Source organism: Vanessa atalanta, chromosome 16 (assembly GCF_905147765.1).
Source record: "Vanessa atalanta chromosome 16, ilVanAtal1.2, whole genome shotgun sequence".
Classification (NCBI taxonomy): Eukaryota; Metazoa; Arthropoda; class Insecta; order Lepidoptera; family Nymphalidae; genus Vanessa; species Vanessa atalanta.
The window spans coordinates 6,228,849-6,250,820 of record NC_061886.1 but is presented as its reverse complement, the minus strand read 5'-3'; the positions used below and the strand labels follow the sequence as shown (position 1 = coordinate 6,250,820).

Below are 21,972 nucleotides of genomic sequence, written 5' to 3'. Positions count from 1 at the left end.
ATGTATAAGCTTAGTCTATATCGTGTTAAGTTAAGTAATAGGATAAAATAAAGTCTGCAGCACACACAAAAAAAATAACAATTAAATTTAAAATAATTTAATTATTAATTCTCAAATACTCTCAAATTCCATCACAGTCTTACAAATATTCTAGTTATCATTTAAGTTTATCATTTAAGTATTAAGTAAGTACTCGGCATGCCTATAAAAAGACTTGTTTTATATTATTGGCAAATAATTCGTATTACATAGTTGTGTTCCATTTTTTTAGTTAGCAACCCCTTCAGTGAATAAAAGGGAACTCAATTATTACATCAATATATTTTGAAGGGAACCTTATCACACATAAAAACACGCTATAGATAAATTATTGTAATAAGTTATACTATAATAATTAATGCAAGTTATAGTATATGTTGCAAGCAACGATACATAAAATTGTTCAATTAATTTTTAAAAACCAATGTCATGTTTTTATACAAAAGTATTTGTTCCAATAAAATCTTGAACTCTTTTTTCGTAAAAAAAAAGCCTAATCGTTATTTTTTACATTACAAACAAATATTTCGATCACAGTCAAGCCTCGATACAAATAAAAAATCTATTTTTCGTACTAAAATATGTCATATTTTTAAATTCGTAATATCACTTACACTAAATTAACTATATTATTATTAAGTACATATAAACATCGTAAGATAATAACTATAACCTATTCCAATCGAAGTAGAAATACAGATAAACACACCTTTACAAAGATTTACGTAATTGCTAAAGCTAATCGCTCTGCTATATTGTGCACTAGAAACGTTCAAGATTATTTTTCTTTATTATAATAGAACACTATTCCATATAAATGCACATTATATTCATTTTAATTTTACTGAAAATTATAATAGTCCCGATGACTTCGTCAAGCACGATCAATTAAACTGCGTCAGTTCGATGTATTTCTTTTATTTGACTTTATTCCACTTGTGCTTGGAATAGGCTACACGTGACATTATTTAAAAGTATCTACTTTGGGCTTTGCCAAAAAAGTAACTACTATTTTATCTGAGAGTAGCAAAAACAGTCACGATATAAAACTAAAGTTTTATGTTTTAACGGCGATAGTAACAGTGGTATCGGTGGAATTTGCACTTGGTCTCTTTTCTTCTTCATCTTCATCATTCTCTGGCGCAATATAGTTCCATGGTTGTGTTTCTCCAGTTCCAAACAGGATGAAATACAGCGCTGAAGCGATATACAAAGAGGCCCCGGTGATGAAAACTGGTCTCCATTCCGCAAAACCGTTCTAAAATTAAAAACAATTCACCATTTAGAAATATTAAATCCTTATGAATCGTTTGTAATACGAAATAAATAATCACGAAAGATGGAAGGCTTGTCACAATACTTTGTTTAAAAATATATATATTAATTTAAACATTATACCTATTTATTATAGGAAACTTTTTTCTAGCAATGCTGTTCTGTTAATCGTCAGTGTTATGAATTCCTTGTAAATATTTATAAAAGCTGGTTACTTATTCTTTTTATGGTAACTTACATACATAACTACTGCACTTTGTATGAATTATTTTTAATTATTGCATTTATATAATTTCCGATAAGCATCTACATGAAAAATTCATGAAGTTAAATAAAACTATGTAACAAACTACTAGGTATATAAGAAAATATTTTTTTACTTCAATACAAATGTCATTACATAATTTGTATTAATAATTTTAAACCACTTACCCCATTCTTAGTGAAATAGGCAGTAACAATAGGCGTAATGAATCCAGCCGTGTTACCGATTCCATTAGCAAATCCATACAATGTACCGGCAAAATTAGGAGCAAGATCTTGGTGGTTGACCAGATTGGTTAAAGTTGCCGCGCCGTTCGATCCCATCGAGAATGTTATCAGAGCCACTGAAAGTATCGGCGCGCATCCAGTGTATCCAAGAGCTATCAGTAGTAAGCCAGGCACAATGTGGGAGAACAGACAGAAGAACTTCCTAACGAATGTCGTCGAAACTATGTTTTGTTTCATGATTCTAAAAACATAAAAAACCAATTTTATTTTGATTAAACCGAACACAGAAGATAAGTAGCGTCAAGGCATCTAGTAATGATATAGACGCAGAACTACAAATTGACCTTGGTGTATTCTCATACCTACCAGTAAAACATACTTGTCTGAATTTGTCTTAATAGAAATATTAGAGTATCCTTAAAAAAACCATTGCTCATTTAAAAAAAGAATTTAATGATTAAAATAAACTGGAAAACTGGAATTTAAGAGACGCCGTAGATAGACGAAGTTATTTTTTTATTTTTACTTTATATTTGATTTAGTCAAAAAGCCCTACTCATGATCCTGTTGTTTTGGATATTAATTATTTGAAATAATAGCGTAAGCTTCTTAAATATACGGTAACTTCAATCGCATATCATACAATTAAAGTAAGCATTACAACTGTAAATATATATTTAATATCAGTAGGTCATAGTAAAAGAAAGTTATGGCCACATCCATCCAAACCTACGACCTAAATTCAAAAAACTGAGGAACATAAACATACAAGTGACCTAATAATCTGATTAAAAGTGTAACAACTTTCTCACCTGTCTCCAATTGCACCGAAGATTAATGAGAATATCATCCTAGCTAAGTATGGTAAGGAAGACAGTGTTCCGGTTGAGGTAAGATTGAAACCCAGTGCGCTGGATACAAATTTAGGTGCCGCTGTCATCGCGAAGTACAGTCCCCAGTTGTTACCGTAGTGAAGAATCACCATAGCGAGGAAGGGAAATGAAGTAATGATTTTTAAGAAAGGAGGTACAGTCTGAAAAGATTTGTTATGTTTAAATAAAAAATTAACTAATTTAAAAGGTAAATAAAATTACGAATTATTTTTAAATTTCAAAATGCTAAGTAAATGTGGCTCAGATTTACTTATCATGTTTTTGAAATTTAAAAATAAAATTACAATAAGTCTAAGAACCTACTTTCTTCTTTTTCGAACTCTGCACTTTATCGCCGATGGCTTGTAAAATATAATCTTTTTCTGCAGATGAGATACGTGGATGTAGGATGGGGGAATCATATACCAAGAACCACCAAGCCAAACACCATACTACACCAATTATACCTGTAATTTATAAATCTTTTTATAATGAGTTTAAATAAGAATATTGTCAGGTCAGTCATAACCATCCAGGATATGAATAGGCTAATATATCTATAAAAAAACATTATTAGGTTACTTGTTACGTTCGTCGTAACGTGAGCCTTAATCCGAAGATGGCATTTAATTATAGTTATAAAATGTTAAATATTTTCTATATTGCATAAACTAAATTTTATTGATAAAAACATCACACTTTTTATCAAGTAAGAAAAACATATTTCGTATTATCGTATTTTTTTTTACTTCAGTATTTTTTTATAAAACTTACCAGGTACGTAAAATGCATAGCTCCAACCAAAGTTCTCAATCAGCGGCCCAGTAAGTGACCACGTGACGACAGTTCCTATAGCACCACCTAAAAGTGAGCTCACGAATTTTCCTTTCTCAGCTGGAGGCGCCCACCTAGCAACTAGCGAGTGCAATGCAGGAAAAAGGAAACCCTAGAGAAGCATTAATGTATATTAGAAACCCAGATATCAATCTCAGAATTCGTTGAATGAAATAATCGTCTAACTTCTAAATATATTTGAAAGTGATACGAGCACTAATAATTTTATTAAGATTTAATCAGTTCACGAAATAAAAAAAAAAATCTTTGTATTTTAATCTCTAAGCATGCATATTACAGATTTTCTGATCTTCATTTATCAGAATTTTTCCATCATATCTGATAAAAAGTAAACATATACTGGTTTTTATCAATACCACGTAGATCAATGATATCTGATCGAATATTTGTTATGAAAACAAAAGTTCTATACTAATATTATAAATGCGAAAGTAACTCTGTCTGTCTGTATCGCTTTTACGGCTAAACAACAAAACCGATTTTGAAAGAATTTGATACAAAGCTAGTTGGAACCTCAAGAACGATTGTAAGCTAATTTTTATATTCGCACCCCAAAGGGGATAAAGTTACTGATGAAGACGATGTAAGCAATTTGTGTGTTTATAATTAATATCTCAAAATAGTTTATTATATGTTTAATTATAAATTGTATTAAAATGTTCAATAATATTTTTTACTGAATAAGTACTTATTGGTATAACTTACCGATAAAAGACCGATGACGAATCGTGTACCCACAAGTAGGGAATAATCCCATATAGCTGCTTGCGGTGTCAGAATCGTAAGAACAGAACTAATTAACATCGTCAAAAAGACGATTTTCCTTGGACCCCATAATTCGGCTGCTGTGCCACTAAGTAGGGAAGTTATGGCGTAGCCCCAGAAGTAGCTAGATAATACGTAGGCTTGTTTTTGGGCTGACCAATCAAAAGTGATAACACCTTCAGGCTGCAAAAAAAAACATAAATTACGATAAACATATGAATTCTCTTTACTGTTTGGCAATTCGTGGAGTCTAATTTGTAGAACATTGCCGTCTATCCGTAATTCTATGTATTATGGTACATCTTGTAGACGGTCATTGCACCCCGTGTTGCCGGATTATGACGATTATTACCAGCAGCTCTTGTGATTTAGAGGTTGTAAAATAAATTATCCAATTAGATTATTATTGTAATGACCGCAGTATTAATGAAATATTCTACAATACCAACGAAATATTATTCCGATTAAAATAATTTAATTATAGAATAATTTGATGTTTTTAACATATAATATCTTGTCATATTTTACTTCACAGGTGATAACATCGACACCTAAAGAAAACGTGTTGGAAACTAGATCTAAATCTAAACCATGTTTCATATAAGTGCCTTATCATACATTTTATGGTTATGTATACTGTCATCTTATGTAATAAATGTTTCGAACTTCAAGAAAAAAATTATAAAGTCATAAACATTTCTATTTAAATTAAATTTTATACTTCTTACAATAAGATTCAAATTATTTCTAATATAACGCATAGAGTTCAAGCGCAGGACACAGGGTCTTATGTGCTTTCTGATGCACAAGAATGTGAACACTACTACTCAATTCCGGACTACTACTGAGAATTTGTCGTTAAATTGTTACTAATCCGACCTGCAGTTTAAATTCAAGACCTGTAGCTATTGCTAGTTCTAGACCAACGAGGCAATCAAGGCATTCGATATAGTAGTTGTAATTATAATAGTATGTGATTACCTGCCGTAGCACCCGCTTCGTAATCACTTTTATAGTGTCGTTATATAATGAGCTATCGTCATTAGCGATGGCCTCGCATTCGCTTTTCACCCTGTGAACAAAAGAACAATGTGATCAGTCCTCGCTGAATCGACTGTATAATATAAAAATATATTTTAAATATTTTATAATCATAATAAAACACATTATTATCTAAATATGCAGCTACTGCTTTATTCGTATTTAATTACTTTGATGAAGATAACTATATTCAAGACTGTCATTGTTTTAATTATAAATAGCGACTTATAAAACTATAATAAATATTTACTTTGTTTGTTTGAATAGCGATTTTCAATGTAGAGACTATTGAACTTTTCCTCTGAAACCTTTTTTTAATGTAGTCTTGAAAACTACAGCGGCATTATTAAAATCATCATTAACCGCTGTCGTCCGCGATGTGGTCTTGCTGGCTAAGTAAGTGAATCACTCATTAAACCGAAATTAAATACTTTATTGACAACGTAATTATACGTAATTGTACGTTTTCTAATAAATTAGAAATTACCAAAAAGCATTACCGGATAAATTCAGGTCGTCCAGCTCAATACGTTAACACGGATAAAATAGGTTTCATATGCGTTATTAATTTGGTAAAAGTATTCATTTTCTGTGTTTTACATCATCATCATCATCATTTCTTTTCTTCAAGTAATTTAATATCTGAATTCGGGAGTAAATTAAAGTGGAATAGTGTTATATTTTAAATAAAGATATATATATTAAACAAGAATTGTTTGTAGTGCATGATATAAATAAAGCTATTAGCAAATCAAAAATTTAAATATAACGATTTTTTAACGTTACTTCTTCGATTGGAATAGGCCATAGAAATACTTTATTTTCGAAATATCAAACGTCTGTTTCTGACAAACAGACATGAAAGTTAAGAGGTCATTCGCTTTGCATATCTAATGTTGAGTGAATAGGTAAGTCCATTTGTCGGCCTCTTTGATGTGAACACAATGCCATATTAAACCATTAAGTTATAGCATTGTCCTCATAATATCATTGTGATCGTTTTCATGGAAAAAATATTTAATAAGTGTATATTTAAAACAAAATGAATTGTATTATCTTAAGTTTTTCAATGCATCATCATATTTTTTGTATAGGTACGTACATATTTTAAGTTATGAGTATGTTAAAGGGGATTCCCGTGCTTTTCGGCTGATTTCTGATGTTGCTACCTATAAGTAGGGGAGAGGTAGATTACATGAACATAGAATACATAGAACATAATATCAGAAGACATCAGTCTGATTATAGCATTTATTTTGTAGTCATATAAAGTAATGAAAAATAACTTTATAATAAGTAAACAATACATAATAACAATAAAAAAATATTTTTCATATAAATCAATCAAACTAAGAATTTGATATACAAAGCATTTTAGAACCTTCGCAGTCGTATCTAGTTGGAAGTAAATGTTTAAGGTTAACTGAAGGTGTACACGATGAATGACGAATTGATTGGAGTCGAGTGACTGATTATTTTGAGTATAATACTATATATTTCGAAATAAAGTGAATGTATCATGTTTAAATAATATATCTATCGTCTTGTATAATATTCATATACTATATTTAAGATTTTTATCTCATTATATGTATACGCATAAATGGAAAATAAAACGGTTTTTTCAGACAACTTCACCTTGAAGATATTGTTCTGATAAACATTATCATCACACGAGACACCTGTCCAGTCTAGGTATTATCAGGATAAGTGTTTACCTACGTCAATAGTATTTTGATCAAAAGTTTGTTATATAATAATTTTTCACTTCCAAACACGATATCAAGTTGCACAACGTGTTAAACAGAAACGTGTTAGAGAGAAACGAAAATAAAATATATTTTTGCAAATTATCTAAGCAAAATCAAATCAAAATATGATTTGAAGATGTTTGCTGGCCTTGTACGAACTTGTTTTTTATTTCATTATAGATAGATTGAATACAGCAGCGATAAACTTAGTGCAAATCGATGGCACAACAACATAAGGAATTTGTTAGTCATTCTGTGAAGGTCTTAATTAAGACGAGTTGTTTAATACATAAAATGCATATATATTTTTATCGAATTTTCTCTCCAAAAACACTTTTAACTAATCTAAAGTATATAGGCATGAAGTAAAGCTTTAGTTCCTTGTAAACCTTGTTATATCTTTATTATATTGTAAAACTGAGTTAATATGTTTAGGAGTGGGAATAGTGACTGGTGAGGGAGGAAAGGGAAATAATTAATAGCATCGAGGCCAATGAAGTGTGAAGGAATAATAAATGACGCACGTGTTATAGTATCCTTGGTGAGCCGAATGGTAGCGCTGTGTACGTAATCGTAAATAGTTCTCCGAATGTCTTGCAATTCCAGTTCATTAATATTACCTTATATAAATATATACATATATGATAACCTTGTTTGATTGAAAATTCTATAAATGAATAATACTAACGATTTAACTTCGCTATCGTCTGGAACCATTGCGATGATGTTGACGCTCATGTTTACCCTTAACATGTAATTAACCCAGCAAGCGAAAAACATCATTAAGGCCACGTTAAACCGCGCCGGGATGAAATCTGAAAAATAAGAATACATTTAGTCGAACACAACTTGCTTTTTGTAATTTATTACAAATAATAACCAGAAGAAACACTACGGGTTTACGTGTAAATGTTGATTAGTTGACTAATGTAACTTCGAATGTTAAATCAATGACGACAAAAGAAGAAAGACCCACGCTATATAACGTTTATTAAATATCGTTATATTTTAAAATTGGAATATATTTTAAATATTCTTCGAACAGTGTTACTATTCAGCGAAACAAAACAAATAATTCGAAAATAAGACGGACAGTGCCGCATTCTTGTTCATGATTTTTATTTTTTTTATAATGTAGGGTGACATCTGTCTACTTATATGGACTACCTTATAGTGATCACTCTGGCTACAGAAATCGAAACTGAAAAAGAAGTATTCGTAAACGGAATGCCGATCGATCTATAATAGCTTTTATTCATCTTCGAAAAATCTTCTATTAGCATTCAATGTCAAATTCAGAGTTAAAACGTAAGTATTTAATATAGTTTTGCAAAAATCGCAGTCGTAGCCAAGTACGCGACCTCGACAAACAAACCTGAAATCGATTTCGCGGAAGATAACTTTCAAATGCAATGTCAATATCGGATGAACATGACAACAGGTCGCTTAGAATTCACATGACGATTTTAATAGAAATATTGTATTTAAATAAAACATATCGAGACAAGTGAAAGGGAAAGCCAAAAACAGATCCGATGAACTAGTTTAACGAAATAATTATTCAGTGAACTCGAAGCTTTATTCGATGGCACTATCTAAATTATATGCAATCCTTACAAAAAAAAACTATATCGTAAGTACAGCAGTTTTTAAAATAATTATAATTCTCAATAAAATTAATATTTTGATAGTGGATGATATACATTTTGAGCTTATTCCATAAATTGATTGTGAATAGTGACATATTAAACATTATCAGATATCTTAACATACATATGTTAACTCAAAACCTGATGAAAATGTTTTGATAGTTGATAAAATTATAATTAACCTTTTTTATAATTGATTATTTGAAATACTAAAATTTTGTAAAATATTGTGCTTTTTAAGCGAGCGTGGGCTGTGTTACCTACTCTGCATCTTATAAAGAATAATAGAAGAATCGATACAAGGATAGATAAATATTAAAGTGCAAAAAAATCTCTAATTACTACAGTATACAATATATCTTTAATTAATTTAACATAATTAAAATTTTTATTTTTTTTCATCTTAACCACTTGTACTTGACATTCATTTCCTTATTGTAATAAAAAAAAACAATAAAGGTATCATTAAGAAGTACAGGTCGGATTAAACGCAATCGTTGTATGCAATTTAAGTCCTTTCAAGTCATTCTTATTCTTTGTTGGATCATTTCATTGTTTACTAACATGGTAGATACGACAGCCTTAAACATTATACCAAGCACTTAAATAGTTGACTTTAAAATTGCTCGTGAATCGCTTACTATCAAATACGAAACACAAACAATTGTAACTAAAAACTTTTTCGAACAGTCTAGTTTAGTTATCACTGCACTTCATTATTACTTTTTAATTGAAGGATACGGGTAATTATTTTTAGTGATTTTAGTTTTATTTTAATTGCAGTGCTTAAATAATTATTTCGATTGGTATAATTTCGTCTAAAAAGGAATTATATTTCAATATACTTAACGATTTTTTTTCTATTAAAATGTGAATAAAAAAATATTTTTGTGAGCTAATTTTTCTTATAGAGATATTTCTTTTGCCTTTTACAGTACATGTATTTAAACCGTTTGCCTAGTCTGATTGTCCTTAAGGTCATATGGGTGACCTTTTACTAGGCGATTGCCATAATCGAATGTTTTTGTTAAACACTTATTATTGAATCACAAGACTGTAAACATTTGCGTAACGGTTTGCTCGTTTTAGCCTTGCCTTCTGGAAGATTCCGCTTACGGTGAAAGTGCAATAATGCAGGGCCCAAGTCACCGACACCACGACGCGACGTCGCCGCGGCGGCGTCTTGTCACTTCCACCCGAGTTAAAATCTTATCAATTTATTTTTAAAACTTATAATGATTAATATCTGAGTGACAGATATCGAACACAACTTTCAAGAATGAGCATTAACGGTGAGACCTACTTTCGTATAATAACAAACTATTGATTCAAACTGATGTTATTCACACATCATTTTGCGTACCGTTTAAAATATGTGTATATTATTTGCATAACACAGTAAGAGCGGGGCATTATTTCTTTGTAATTTAACTTAATGGCAATAAATTGTAACCTACATATAGTCGGTTGTTCTACATTGTCGTTCATTCTAAGATAACATATACAAAAGCAAAGCGATATAAATGTAGGTAAAATATTAACTGTTGTTGTATTATTGACTGTTTTCAAGTATTCAACAGAAAAGTATATTTCGATCGATGATATCTCCATATAGTGTTTCTTACACTACCATATATATATATATATATATATATATCTTATAATATATTGAAAATTACATGTTATATCGATTACATTGAAATAATTATAGTATAACAAAACAATTATCAATGTAAAAGGCTATTACAAAACATATATTTTATGCTTGTCGTAGGTAATAATCAAACTGTTTTTAGTACTTTAGTGCCTTTGCTTTGCACTGTGTGTATGTATTATCTATTTGTAACAGAATCGTTGGATCGTAACTATTCATTTTATGCGATTTGTCAAGGCCGAAATAGAATGAATGGAAGTTTACTTCCACATGACACAAATATATGTGAGAAAATTACAAAAACGAGTTCCTGCCAATTATCATGTCAATCTAAAGTAGGTAATTATTATCTTTTTGAATACAGGCTGATTATGACGCTGATGATTAAAGAAATATATAAAGAAAAAGATTTTGATTTGTAATAACTTCCCTCTCGCTTTTCTGCAATTTGTGGGAACAATTTCGTAAAACGAAAGTGTGTAACAGGAGCGCGCGCTATTTTATTTGAACAATGAGAGCGTACGATGCTATTTTTTTTATGTAATTTGTAGGCGGACCGGCAAATGGGCCACCTGATGTTAAGTGGTTACTAACACCCATATAAATTGGCGATGTAAAAATTGTTAACCATCGCTTACATCGCCAATGCGCCACCAACCTTGGGAACTAAGATGCTAAAACCCTTGTGCCCGTAGTTACACTGGCTCACTTCCCCTTCAAACCGGAACACAACAATACGTTCACTTCGTTCTACTTGAAAAGTATCACTGTTTGGCGGCAGAATATCTGATAAGTGGGTGGTACCTAGTAAAATGGTAAAAAGTGCTAAAGTTGTGCCTATACTACCCACTAATTTTTTCAGAGGATATAATATTGTTTATGAGCAAGGAAGGATGACGGACGATTTTCATAATATGCGATAACTTTAAGGATCGCTCTTTTTTAGTTTGATGATACTATATCGGATCTTATGTTGATGCAAAATATTTTCAAATCGAACTGTTATAAAACTATTGTCTTATACTTTATCCTTGATACATAAATTATTCATACAATTCGTTCTGTAATTCGTTTTAAAATAAATATGTAAGCAATAATTTCGACACCATTCTTTTTTTCTATCTATGACATAATTATATTATGACATTTATTATTTCTATTAAAATTTGTAACACTTAATTTAGTTCTATTGAAATGTATATATGTGAAGGAAGAAATGAGGCTGACATTATTCTCGGTAATAATAATTAATAATGTACTTTTATTTCACAAAACATATATATTTTACTTCATATAGATAAGGTAATATTAATAAAAGTAATTATTAAAAAATAATGTGTTATACATTGAACGTATAATCAGTGGCGTAGCTAGGTGGGTAAGGGCCCCGGTGCATAGAAAAAGAATCGGGCCCTCACCCCCTCTTTAACGTATATTGGCATTCAAAATTATAGATAGTAATAAGAATGGGATACAGGTTACAGTGAGTTGAACATATCATTAGTAAGTTAAATTCATACTTCATCTCTGTTCAAAGCTCTTTTCATAGCTTAGGTTAGAGGGCCCCCAGACCTCAGGGGCCCTGGGGCACTGCACCACCTGGCCCTACGATAGCTACGCCACTGCGTATAATGTGTAATCATTGGCATATTTAACTTGCTTTTATTTTCGTTTTATTATGACCCAAAAGCTGTTTGATAAGTAAATATATATCTACACGGGCTAACAATTATCTTCGAAATGTTACGTGACATAATGTTAGCTACATGACAATTTAACCGTGTATTTGCTTGAACGATTACACATTTTTAGTATTAATATAAAAAAATAAATGATCACGTAGTTACCATGAGACATGTAAACTAAATAAAAAAAAACTTAAGTTATAAATCCGGAAAATAAAACCTCTTTTTGAACTAAAATAAAACAAATGTCTTTAGACACAAAAGATTATCGCAGTAACAAAAATATAACAATGAATACAAAATATTCGTTATTAAATAGAGGCTTATAACCACTTTTGAATCGTTATTTTAAAAGATTAAATTAAATGTAAAGTAATCGGAAAAAAGATCGGCCTTATAAAATTAGTAGGTATGTTATAATTGTCTTCTTCAAACTAAAGTAATAAAATATACCATCATAAAATATTTCAATTTAATTGTAGAGTATATATCTACTTGTAAGAATTTTGGATGTCGTCTTTATTAAGAACGTTTGAAAAAGAATTTATTCTCTGCTCTAGTCCGTGATACAGCACTTTTATGATTCAAAATACAAATAAAAATATTTATGTCTGTGTTAAAGTATTGTTTACCTGTAAGTAAATAAACGCAACCGTCATCGCAGACGCAATTATTCGCGGTATTGTGATCACTTTCCTACTGCGTCACCTTATTTTCGCCTACTGCTTATCCGCTGCGTTTTGCTGTCTAAAGCCTTTTACAACGCAAAATTAAAAAACGGTCCACTTAAAATATAGCTTGCAATAGCGTTATCAAGTTGTATGGAATATTATATTTGTTATGCATCGTCGATTGTAAGAAATGCGAGTTCAAATCTCAAGGCGAGCGATGAACCACGCAAGACTCGTTAATCTTAAGTTTCTAAAGAAATAAACGGAAAATAATGTACTAGCAAGTCTTTTGCATTTGTTATTACAATTTATTTATTTAAAAATATCATATAAGGCCTTATTTTGTTATTATGAAAACTATGAGTGTCAAATAATCAAATGCACTTTTTTTCTTTTATAATGTATGTTTATACTTCTAGTATTTGTAGAAAATAAGTATCGTGTTGCATTATGCCAAGATGTAAGTGTAGACATATTGAGATAATATTATCTTATTTATTATGGAATAAAACGTACCTATTTGTAAATTAATATTATTTGTAATAGTTAAAAGGCTTATGAAAATTAATCTTACCGCGTATTACACGAGAAATTCTAAATTGATTTATTTCAATGTTAAACTTTATAAAATCATTTACATATATACATTCACAAAGATAAGAAGTACAGTACACAACATTAAACAAAAATTAAGTACGAAGAAATTGATAGTATCTACAACTGTTGGGACTGTGTCCCGCCACTGTGATTTAGTTTTGACCAATTTCTGCCATAGTGATGGCAGAAATTGGTCACTGCCAATCTCAAGGGAGACCGGCCAACTAAGCAGGTCATATTATAGAGCAGTGTGTGCGCAAATACATTTGTACTCTCATAATCTGATGGGACGAACCGAACCAACCGGTAAGTGTTCAGGCGCAGGATAAACGGCTTTACGTGTTTTCAGAGGCACGGGAATGTACACACTTCTAACATCCAGACTCCAGGCTGTTACTGAAAGTTTTTCTGAGCTTTGAATATAGTATTAAGGGGTTCGCTTAACATAAAATATTTTTTATTCGGCTCCTCCTCCTGCTCCTCCTGCTCCTACTGGCAGAGTGCTATTTTAAACTACACGCAGTTGATATTGTAGAATATAAGCCACCACCGGAGAAAGATTAGTGCGCTCCTTCCAACAGCTGTGCGTGCTTTACGAAACAGCATTCAACTTTCTCAATCCGGGCTGTCTCAAAAATTCGTGACAGCTAGCCACTAAACCAGTAAAAAAATGCAATAATGCTGTCCAATTTCACAGAATAAATAATTATTACAGACAAAAGAAAGTCATTTTAAAAGTAGACAATGGACAAGTTATAGAATATTGTTAAAGGCATTATTTCTTTAAAAAATATGTTAGTATTTGAATAATGAGAGCAATATTGTGCATTGAAATATCTAAGTATGTATCTAGTAAATGTTGTAAGTTGTTACCGAAATGCGGGCGCACGTACGATTTGAAAATACTTGCAAAAGAATCTATTGTACAACAACAAATACTATATGAATAAATAAAAAATATATAATTAAAATTAAAAAACTTTTTTATTTTATTTTATAAAATAGGGTCGGGTAAGTGAGCCCCCTGGTGGTAAGTGGTCACCATCGCCCATAGACATGGGCGCCATACGAAATATTAACAATTCCTTATATCATTAATGCGAAAAACCTTTGGGAAATAAGTGTGACATTGGCTCATTTACCCTTCAAACTGGAACACAATAGTACTAAGTATTGCTGTTTGGTGGCAAAATATATTAGGAGTGGGTGGTAGCTACCCAGACAAACTTGAACAAAGCTCAAACAACAGCAGGCTAACTAAATACCTTAACCTCAATCGATATTGTTGTGGTTTTTCCGGGAAACAAGTATAAAATTATAATAAAAAGCCAGAGGAAAATGTAAATTATTTAAAAGATAACACATATTACTATCGTCATAGTTATATCCGATAGCTTAGTCACAGTTTGGTCGTATCCCTTAAATAATCTTTTTCGAACAAATTATTCTATAAGCTCAATTTTTAACTCGAAATCGTAGGCTTAGTGTTTATAATTCAGTGAGAATCTTGTTTTTTACAGAAGAAATTATACCACATTTGTAATCCGCAATGGAGAAACTTGATCTGATAAACTACAAACCTTACAGCATTTTTATAAACTGTTACTATTTTGTATGGAAATTCTCTAAAGAGAAGTCCTGGACTATCGAGAATTGCAATTGATGGTTTGTTGGTTGGTGTTATCTAGCTTGTTGGTGTTATTGCAAATCAGTATATTTTTGCTTGTACACATCGCAAACATATTTCTGGTCCGAATATCACCACCTAAGTTTCGGAAAAGGTTTGCAAATAAATTATATCCTTTCTTATTAATAATAAGATCTAAAATAGAAGACAACAAATTTGTCAATTTAGTACATCAAAAATATTAAGTTCTATAAATAGAGATTACATTGAATCAATATAACAAGTGGGCATCAACATACTGAACGTTTGCAAACAAATTGTAGAGTAGGTACAAATGCGAGTATATTTTTATAGAAATGGTGATAACGTGGTGTTTTTTTCGAAACAGGTTTTTCCTAGTGTTTTGTCTGCGCTATATTTATTTTGTAGGGGCGCTTCACTGATCAAAGACATGATAATTCTCGGCGAGGCGCCCTCTAACGTCCGGGATTATTGCGTTCTGGTGCGGCTACCCTGGATTTGGAAGGGCCTGAGTAGAATGTTGGCAATAATTTTAGTAGCATTAGAATCGTAACTCTAAGCTATAAATTAACTAGCCTTCTTACACCATTGGTGGTAATTATACAAGCATTATATCTTTTTTAAACTATCGTTACACCATTACGGCCAAGACTAAATTTTTCTAGTACAAATGGTACAAAAATGTATGTAATTTGGAATTAGATAATACGTAGAAAATCAAAATATTTTATAAAAAGAACTTGGGGCTTTGCTTTATTTAATCAATGTAACCGGTTTTGCATGTTTTAAATAATGATGACTAATTCAAAACATCCTATTTTAAAATGTTTTTTGTCCTTAAATAATAATAACGACATAATACTTTTTTGAAACATACATGACTTGCACAAGAATAAACCGATAACTTGTGCAATCTAGTTAGAAATATAGTAGGTATATTAAGACATAAATTGTTAAATAATACTTTTTTAAACACGATATTGAACTATTTTTCTGAAACACGATGCTCCTAAAAATAAATATATAAAATAATTTATCTGACATTTCTGATACTCGTACACATGTCATCAAATACATATATATATATATTGATAGCTTTGTATGAAATTTGGCAAATACAAAAACATAATATATTATGTAAATATTAAACAAAAGGCAATTTATTTCTTTTTGTTATCACCTTTATTATGCTGCCTTAGTATATAAATATACATAATATCATGCATATTAAAAATTAATAAGAGTATGTACCTGCTGAAGTTCTCCTAAGTTACACTTGTTTAATCAACTTCCCGAAGTGGTTATTGGTTTTACATTTAATATCCAAGATGTTTCGTTAAATATTTATAAAAGGTTACTTGAATAAAATATTAATTCTCTAATCAGAATTTTAAGAAGATATTTGAATGGAATATTCTTATAATAATATATGTTGAATGCGATAAATATTGTATTTTCCTATACAGAATTACAAATGACAACTTAATAGAGTAACTGAATGATCTTATATAACAATACTTGTCATTAAATATAATATCCAATTGTAGCGATTTTATCATGGCAATATAGGAATTGTACAAAGAAATAATGATCAAAGTAAATGAGTGTTTTATAAAATATCTATGAATCAAATAATCACATATTTTTAAAGTGATTAATTTCTAACTCATATTACTAATATATGAGGAAATGGAAATTCAGGAGCCATGGTAGTCGAATAGAACATCTCATTTTATACACGACAGCGACTAGGGACTTTAGGTAGTTAGAAAGTCTCCATAGTCAGAATAGGTCCACCATTCAACCCATGGTTATAGAAAGAACTTAGGGATGTTTTGGCTTAAGCATATCCGTCAAAATCATTTTAAGACGGAGCGCTTCAACAACATGTATGGTGGCGAAAACTAAACGAGCAAAAGGAAACTTGTCTACTGAATCTTTTTCTAGAAGTAGTTCGAGTTACGAGTATAACACACTACGCTTCCATTAGAATAGCATAAAAGCAATAGGATGGCATAAAAGCAATAGAATAATGACGATGGAAAATGAAAATTAATTTTAATTGCAGATGCTTGTTTATAATAAGGTACGTTTTTTGTTAGTATATCTCAATGCTATTATATCAGATCTGAATTATTGCAAATTTATTCTATTGTCTTATAAGTATTTCTTACTTAATTTACAGATAATAAGGTTATCTTATAATATAAATCAAGGATTTATTCTTACTACGTTGAATATTAAAGCTTTAGTTATTTATATCCTAATTATAGTTGTACAAAACAAATCGCACTAATCACATATTAAAAGCTGTTTCATGTAGGTACCAATGCCAGCGGTCAGTTAGACTTAAGTCATTCCTAGACCCAAGTTGAGTGAAAAAGAAAGCGTGCTACCTCAATTACATACCTATAAGAATATATTAGAAATAGTTATCGCGTTTTATTTAACTTCATGTTATTCGCACTGTTTTAAATTATACATGCTAAATAATATTTAAATGATGCTAAATTTGATGAGAAATAAATAATCTCAGTTTTTTTATATTCAAGGATGCAAAATCTTTAGCCGGTTTATTTTAATTGAATGACCGTCCATCAATAGTTAAGTCAAATTCGGTTAAATTATTTTCTGAAAAAAATCGTTTACTGGAATAATAATAATAATAAACTCACCGAATAATTTTATATTAATTTTCATGTTAACTGATAACCGCAATTTTTGACACTATAACGTCACACACCAAAATTCAAGCACACATAAATGTTAGGTTGCGGCGGGTTGCGCGCGCGCTTGCCTTTATGAGACTGCTATTCGCAATGGTAAAAGCCTCTCGGACTCGCGTGCCACTCAACCATACAATTGTCAATGAACATTGCAACTTAAAACGACGTACATAAATGATAACATCAAGACCCTCCTAAAGGTGACTGTAGGTATGCCTAGGCGCTGCATACGCTCATACTTGTTCAGGCTTTTATTGAATCATGTGATACTGTAAAGTAAATAAGGTCGTAATAGAATAAACCTGTCTCTGCGACGAGTGTGTATGAAAAAAGAAGCTATAAACTGCAAGTGTTCTTGGTATTGCAGTTCTTACTTATTTTAATGTACGTTGTTTTGATAGATGTTTTTGTTTCTTTTTAGATTGCAAGGTTCAACGCTTAAAAACAGATTTTTGTATATAGTCTGTAATTTGAAATTTTATTGTTTATCATTCTGTAAAATTATTAATTTGTGTAATAAGATTGAGAGAATTTATTACAATACGTTTTAAGAAGATGATTACATTGTTCGTTACTTATATACCTTTGAAATCACACAATGGGTCTTTAGAGACCTAAATACTAAGCTGTACCTAACACTAGCCTTTAAGTACTTATTAACGTCCGTCGTGGAACTCGATTGGGTACCGTTAATACGACTTTGTAATTATTTGTGAATCTCATTATTTGTCTTACACGTAAGCCTTAAATAACGGTTTCTTTCCCTGTGATTCGAATGTTATTTTCGTAAGAACTGTTATATCGAAAAATATACAAATTAGTAAATAATTTCAATATTTATTCGCATAATGGTAATTGAGAGAGAAAGAGCAACTCAAAACAATCCTACAAATATTATAAATGCAAAATTGATGTGTATTTTAAATCAATCTCTCCAACAAAACTAAATTAAATTAAATTAAAATTTGACATAGATGCCTTTTATGGCATTATGCAGAACATAATTATGGAACTATTTTATAATTTTTTTAATTAGCTATAATATTGCTTTATATTAATTTACAGCACCTTAATATTGTTCTAGTTACATATTTTACTAACATATAATTATTATCTTCGCTGCGCCATGTTACGTACCTTCTCACTTTTTTTTTTAAAACCTCTGGCGTCGTCTGATTTATGTCCTAAGGTTGCAGCAGCTAAGACCAGTTCACTCGTTTTATAGAGGGTAAAAACCTTATTTAATTGTTTCATATTTGTGGAGGAATGTAATATTAATAGGTATAATAAAATTGTACATGCTACACACCCTGAACTCGAAACCTGAATATTTAGCTACAAGATTATTAATTTAACTTTCATGTATTATTGCAAATATAACAATAAATGCAAGTAAAGGTATAGTTCAAGATCTTAAGATAAAAATTAACTTTGTAAATTATAGTTTCGATGTGTGTATTTCGTCCCTGTGCCACAAAAGACTAAAAAATAATTTAAAAAAAAATGTTTGTTCTAGGAAGAAAAATAGATCATTCCGAGACTTCAGGTATGAAATATTGAAATTATTCAATTGAAAAAAAAACATATATAATTAAAGTAAAACAACAAATAAATATGAAGTAAAATAAATAATAATTTTATTTTCGTTTATAAGATCATGCAGTTTGCCGTCACGACATTTGTACGAGTCGGTTTTACACCCAAGGCGCGTAAGTATTATTACACGATATTACACGTCATCCAAAACAAATATTTTATTTAGTGCACTACACAACCGACTTATACTCTCAATTAGTTTTATTACAATAAAAACTTACAAAAACAAGCCTAGATTTTAATCTTTGCCCAAATTAGTAATCATTTACAGGAAAAAATAACATTGATAAATATATCTATATTAATATTATACTTTTTGAAACCTTAAAATATAATCCTGAATATAAATTATCAAGATATCGAATAAGTGAGGATAACACTTTACGACATCAATAATATAAAGAACTTTCATCGTGCGGGATCACCTTTAAATTGCATGTATGTATATAATTTAGTTTTTTTTTTTACATATTTAATAAGCATGCCTTTGCTATGTAACCAGTTTCACGTAGGCACGTGAAATTTGTTATTTTGTGTATCTTATATATAATATAAGAAAAAATCTGATGAACTGCTATTCTGATTGTTATCATTGAACAATGTAAGGAAAAAATAAAATATTATTGAAACTATTAGTTATAAAATTATCCTGACTTGCTTGTCGTAAACGATAACTATAGCATGTTTATGTTTTATGAGATCTAGTTTATAATGTCAACGAAATTGACATGTATATTTTTATTGCTAGAACTGGTTATTACTGATACGCCTTTGTACGACAGAACACGAACTAAATTATTTGGTTGGAAATTATATAGAGTAACTTCAATCAAAATGTAATTTATTCAAGTCGACTTTAATTCTCAATGATGGTCAAGTCTTAAACCATAAGTGATGTCCTCTTGAAGGTAATTTTTTTTCGGGGGGACTCCCTAAATGACTGCTTGCTTGAACTTGGGCGCTTATTATGATTAAGGGACTGGGAACAACTCATAAATAACATACAGCAGGGAAGAGGCATCCACCATTTTGAATGCGTGTTTAAAATAGTTGCATATTCCACCATTATATTATATACATACACCATGCTGTACCATTAGTAGGTTCTCCTACGATGTTTTCCTTAAACATCGAGCACGTGATAAATAAAAATGATGCACAAAGAAGCATCAATAGTGTTTGTCCGGATTTGAGCCCGAGAAGGGTTACTGAGCATTAATCTTATAATCAATAAACAATAACTTATAATTACATCGGAAAAATAAACTAATCTTTATTATATTTATTTCCGTTTAATAACAGGGGACTTATTCTACTAAAGTATAACGATTACCAAACGTCCCGTAGCTACTCTGAACTTCCACCAACCGCAACTTGATCCATGTTAATAGAATAGTAAAACGGCTAAAAGGCAACGATTACCTTTCGATTGGATTGATAAAGTGATAATTTGTTTGTAGAATTGTCACAGTTTGTATCGAGTCATATTTTTATATATGTATGTATTAGTATTTTCAAATGTGGTGTGAAATTTTAGTCATAAATTTTATTTTTATTCAAAAGTTGGCTTTGATTTTCGTGCTAATTTTAATAAGAAATGAATAAGAAATTGAATAAATCAAGGCGACACTTCTGTGCATTTTTTCAGTAGAAAAAGTAACCCTTGTGGGTCGCTTTTGGTTTTGAGAAAAAGTGGTATCTCTCGTTCCTGCCACTTTAGCAATATAAAACTTATATAATATATGAACTAATATAATTTTTTTTTAATATCTGTCCAACATTTTTTTGCTAGAATAAAGAGACTAGTCGTTTTATAATAGAGTAGTTTTTGTGAAATATTGAAGAAAAACTTGGCTGATTTGTGTTGACAATCGCAATCTGCAATTTAAGTATCTAGACGGGAATTCTTAATTTGCAAATATTTTATAAAGCACATATGCCAACATAAAACAAAGTAATTATTGTGCTATGCGTGTAAACATAATAATATGATGTATAAAAATAAGCAGAGAATATAGTGAAATAAAGTGTAACATTATTCCGATTAAAATAACTTTAACTTGATCATAACCTAAACGTCGTATGAGTTGAACTTGCGCCGCCAAGTATTAGTCGGACTTGCGCAGTAGCTAACTTATTAAGTAGTCAGGCCCTTCTTCCACTCAGTTTACAAACCAAATAGCAAGTAGCACTTATTACCGCACTAAGCGACTAATCTCCATAATATATAAATTTTATCATAGATAGATAGTTACTCAGATATATAATTATTACAATAAGGCTTCTTTCTAACATCTACAAACTGCTAATTACAATAGCTACGTGAAACAACAAAAATGTTTCGCGTTTTAGAGGCCGATAAAACAAAAAGTATGCCTCAGTGAAAGTTGTTCCCTTAAGTGTATGATATCAGTGTGTAATATTTTTAGTAAAATTACAGATAAGTAAAATAATGCCTGTTTTAAATATGATACATATACTATACACAAACCTATATACATTAACGTCTTTACCATTGGGCGCAAGGGGCACGTGCCAAGGGCCCCCATCCTAAGAGGGCCCCGAAGAAACAACAATTTGCTTCACACTTTTGTGCTCGCGTTGACTGCTATGTATATTTTCGAAAGTAATATATTTGTAAGAAATAACTAACATA

General features: G+C 30.5%; 1 protein-coding gene across 2 annotated transcripts; it reads right to left on the bottom strand.

Moving 5' to 3' along the window:
• Positions 1-101: 101 nt before the first annotated feature.
• LOC125069996 (uncharacterized transporter slc-17.2-like) lies at positions 102-17,926 on the bottom strand. Of its 2 annotated transcripts, none has more exons than XM_047679655.1 (9): positions 17,670-17,926; positions 7,779-7,905; positions 5,280-5,370; positions 4,239-4,481; positions 3,453-3,624; positions 3,003-3,145; positions 2,619-2,839; positions 1,747-2,047; positions 102-1,297 (listed from the first exon to the last, which is right to left on the bottom strand). In XM_047679655.1, the coding sequence occupies exons 1-9, from the start codon at positions 17,692-17,694 to the stop codon at positions 1,097-1,099; spliced, it is 1,524 nt and encodes a 507-aa protein (XP_047535611.1). In that variant the 5' UTR covers positions 17,695-17,926; the 3' UTR covers positions 102-1,096. The 2 variants fall into 2 exon arrangements, with proteins under 2 accessions (XP_047535611.1, XP_047535612.1); XM_047679656.1 differs by lacking the exon at positions 17,670-17,926 and adding an exon at positions 9,830-9,852.
• Between the last annotated feature and the right edge of the window lie 4,046 nt (positions 17,927-21,972).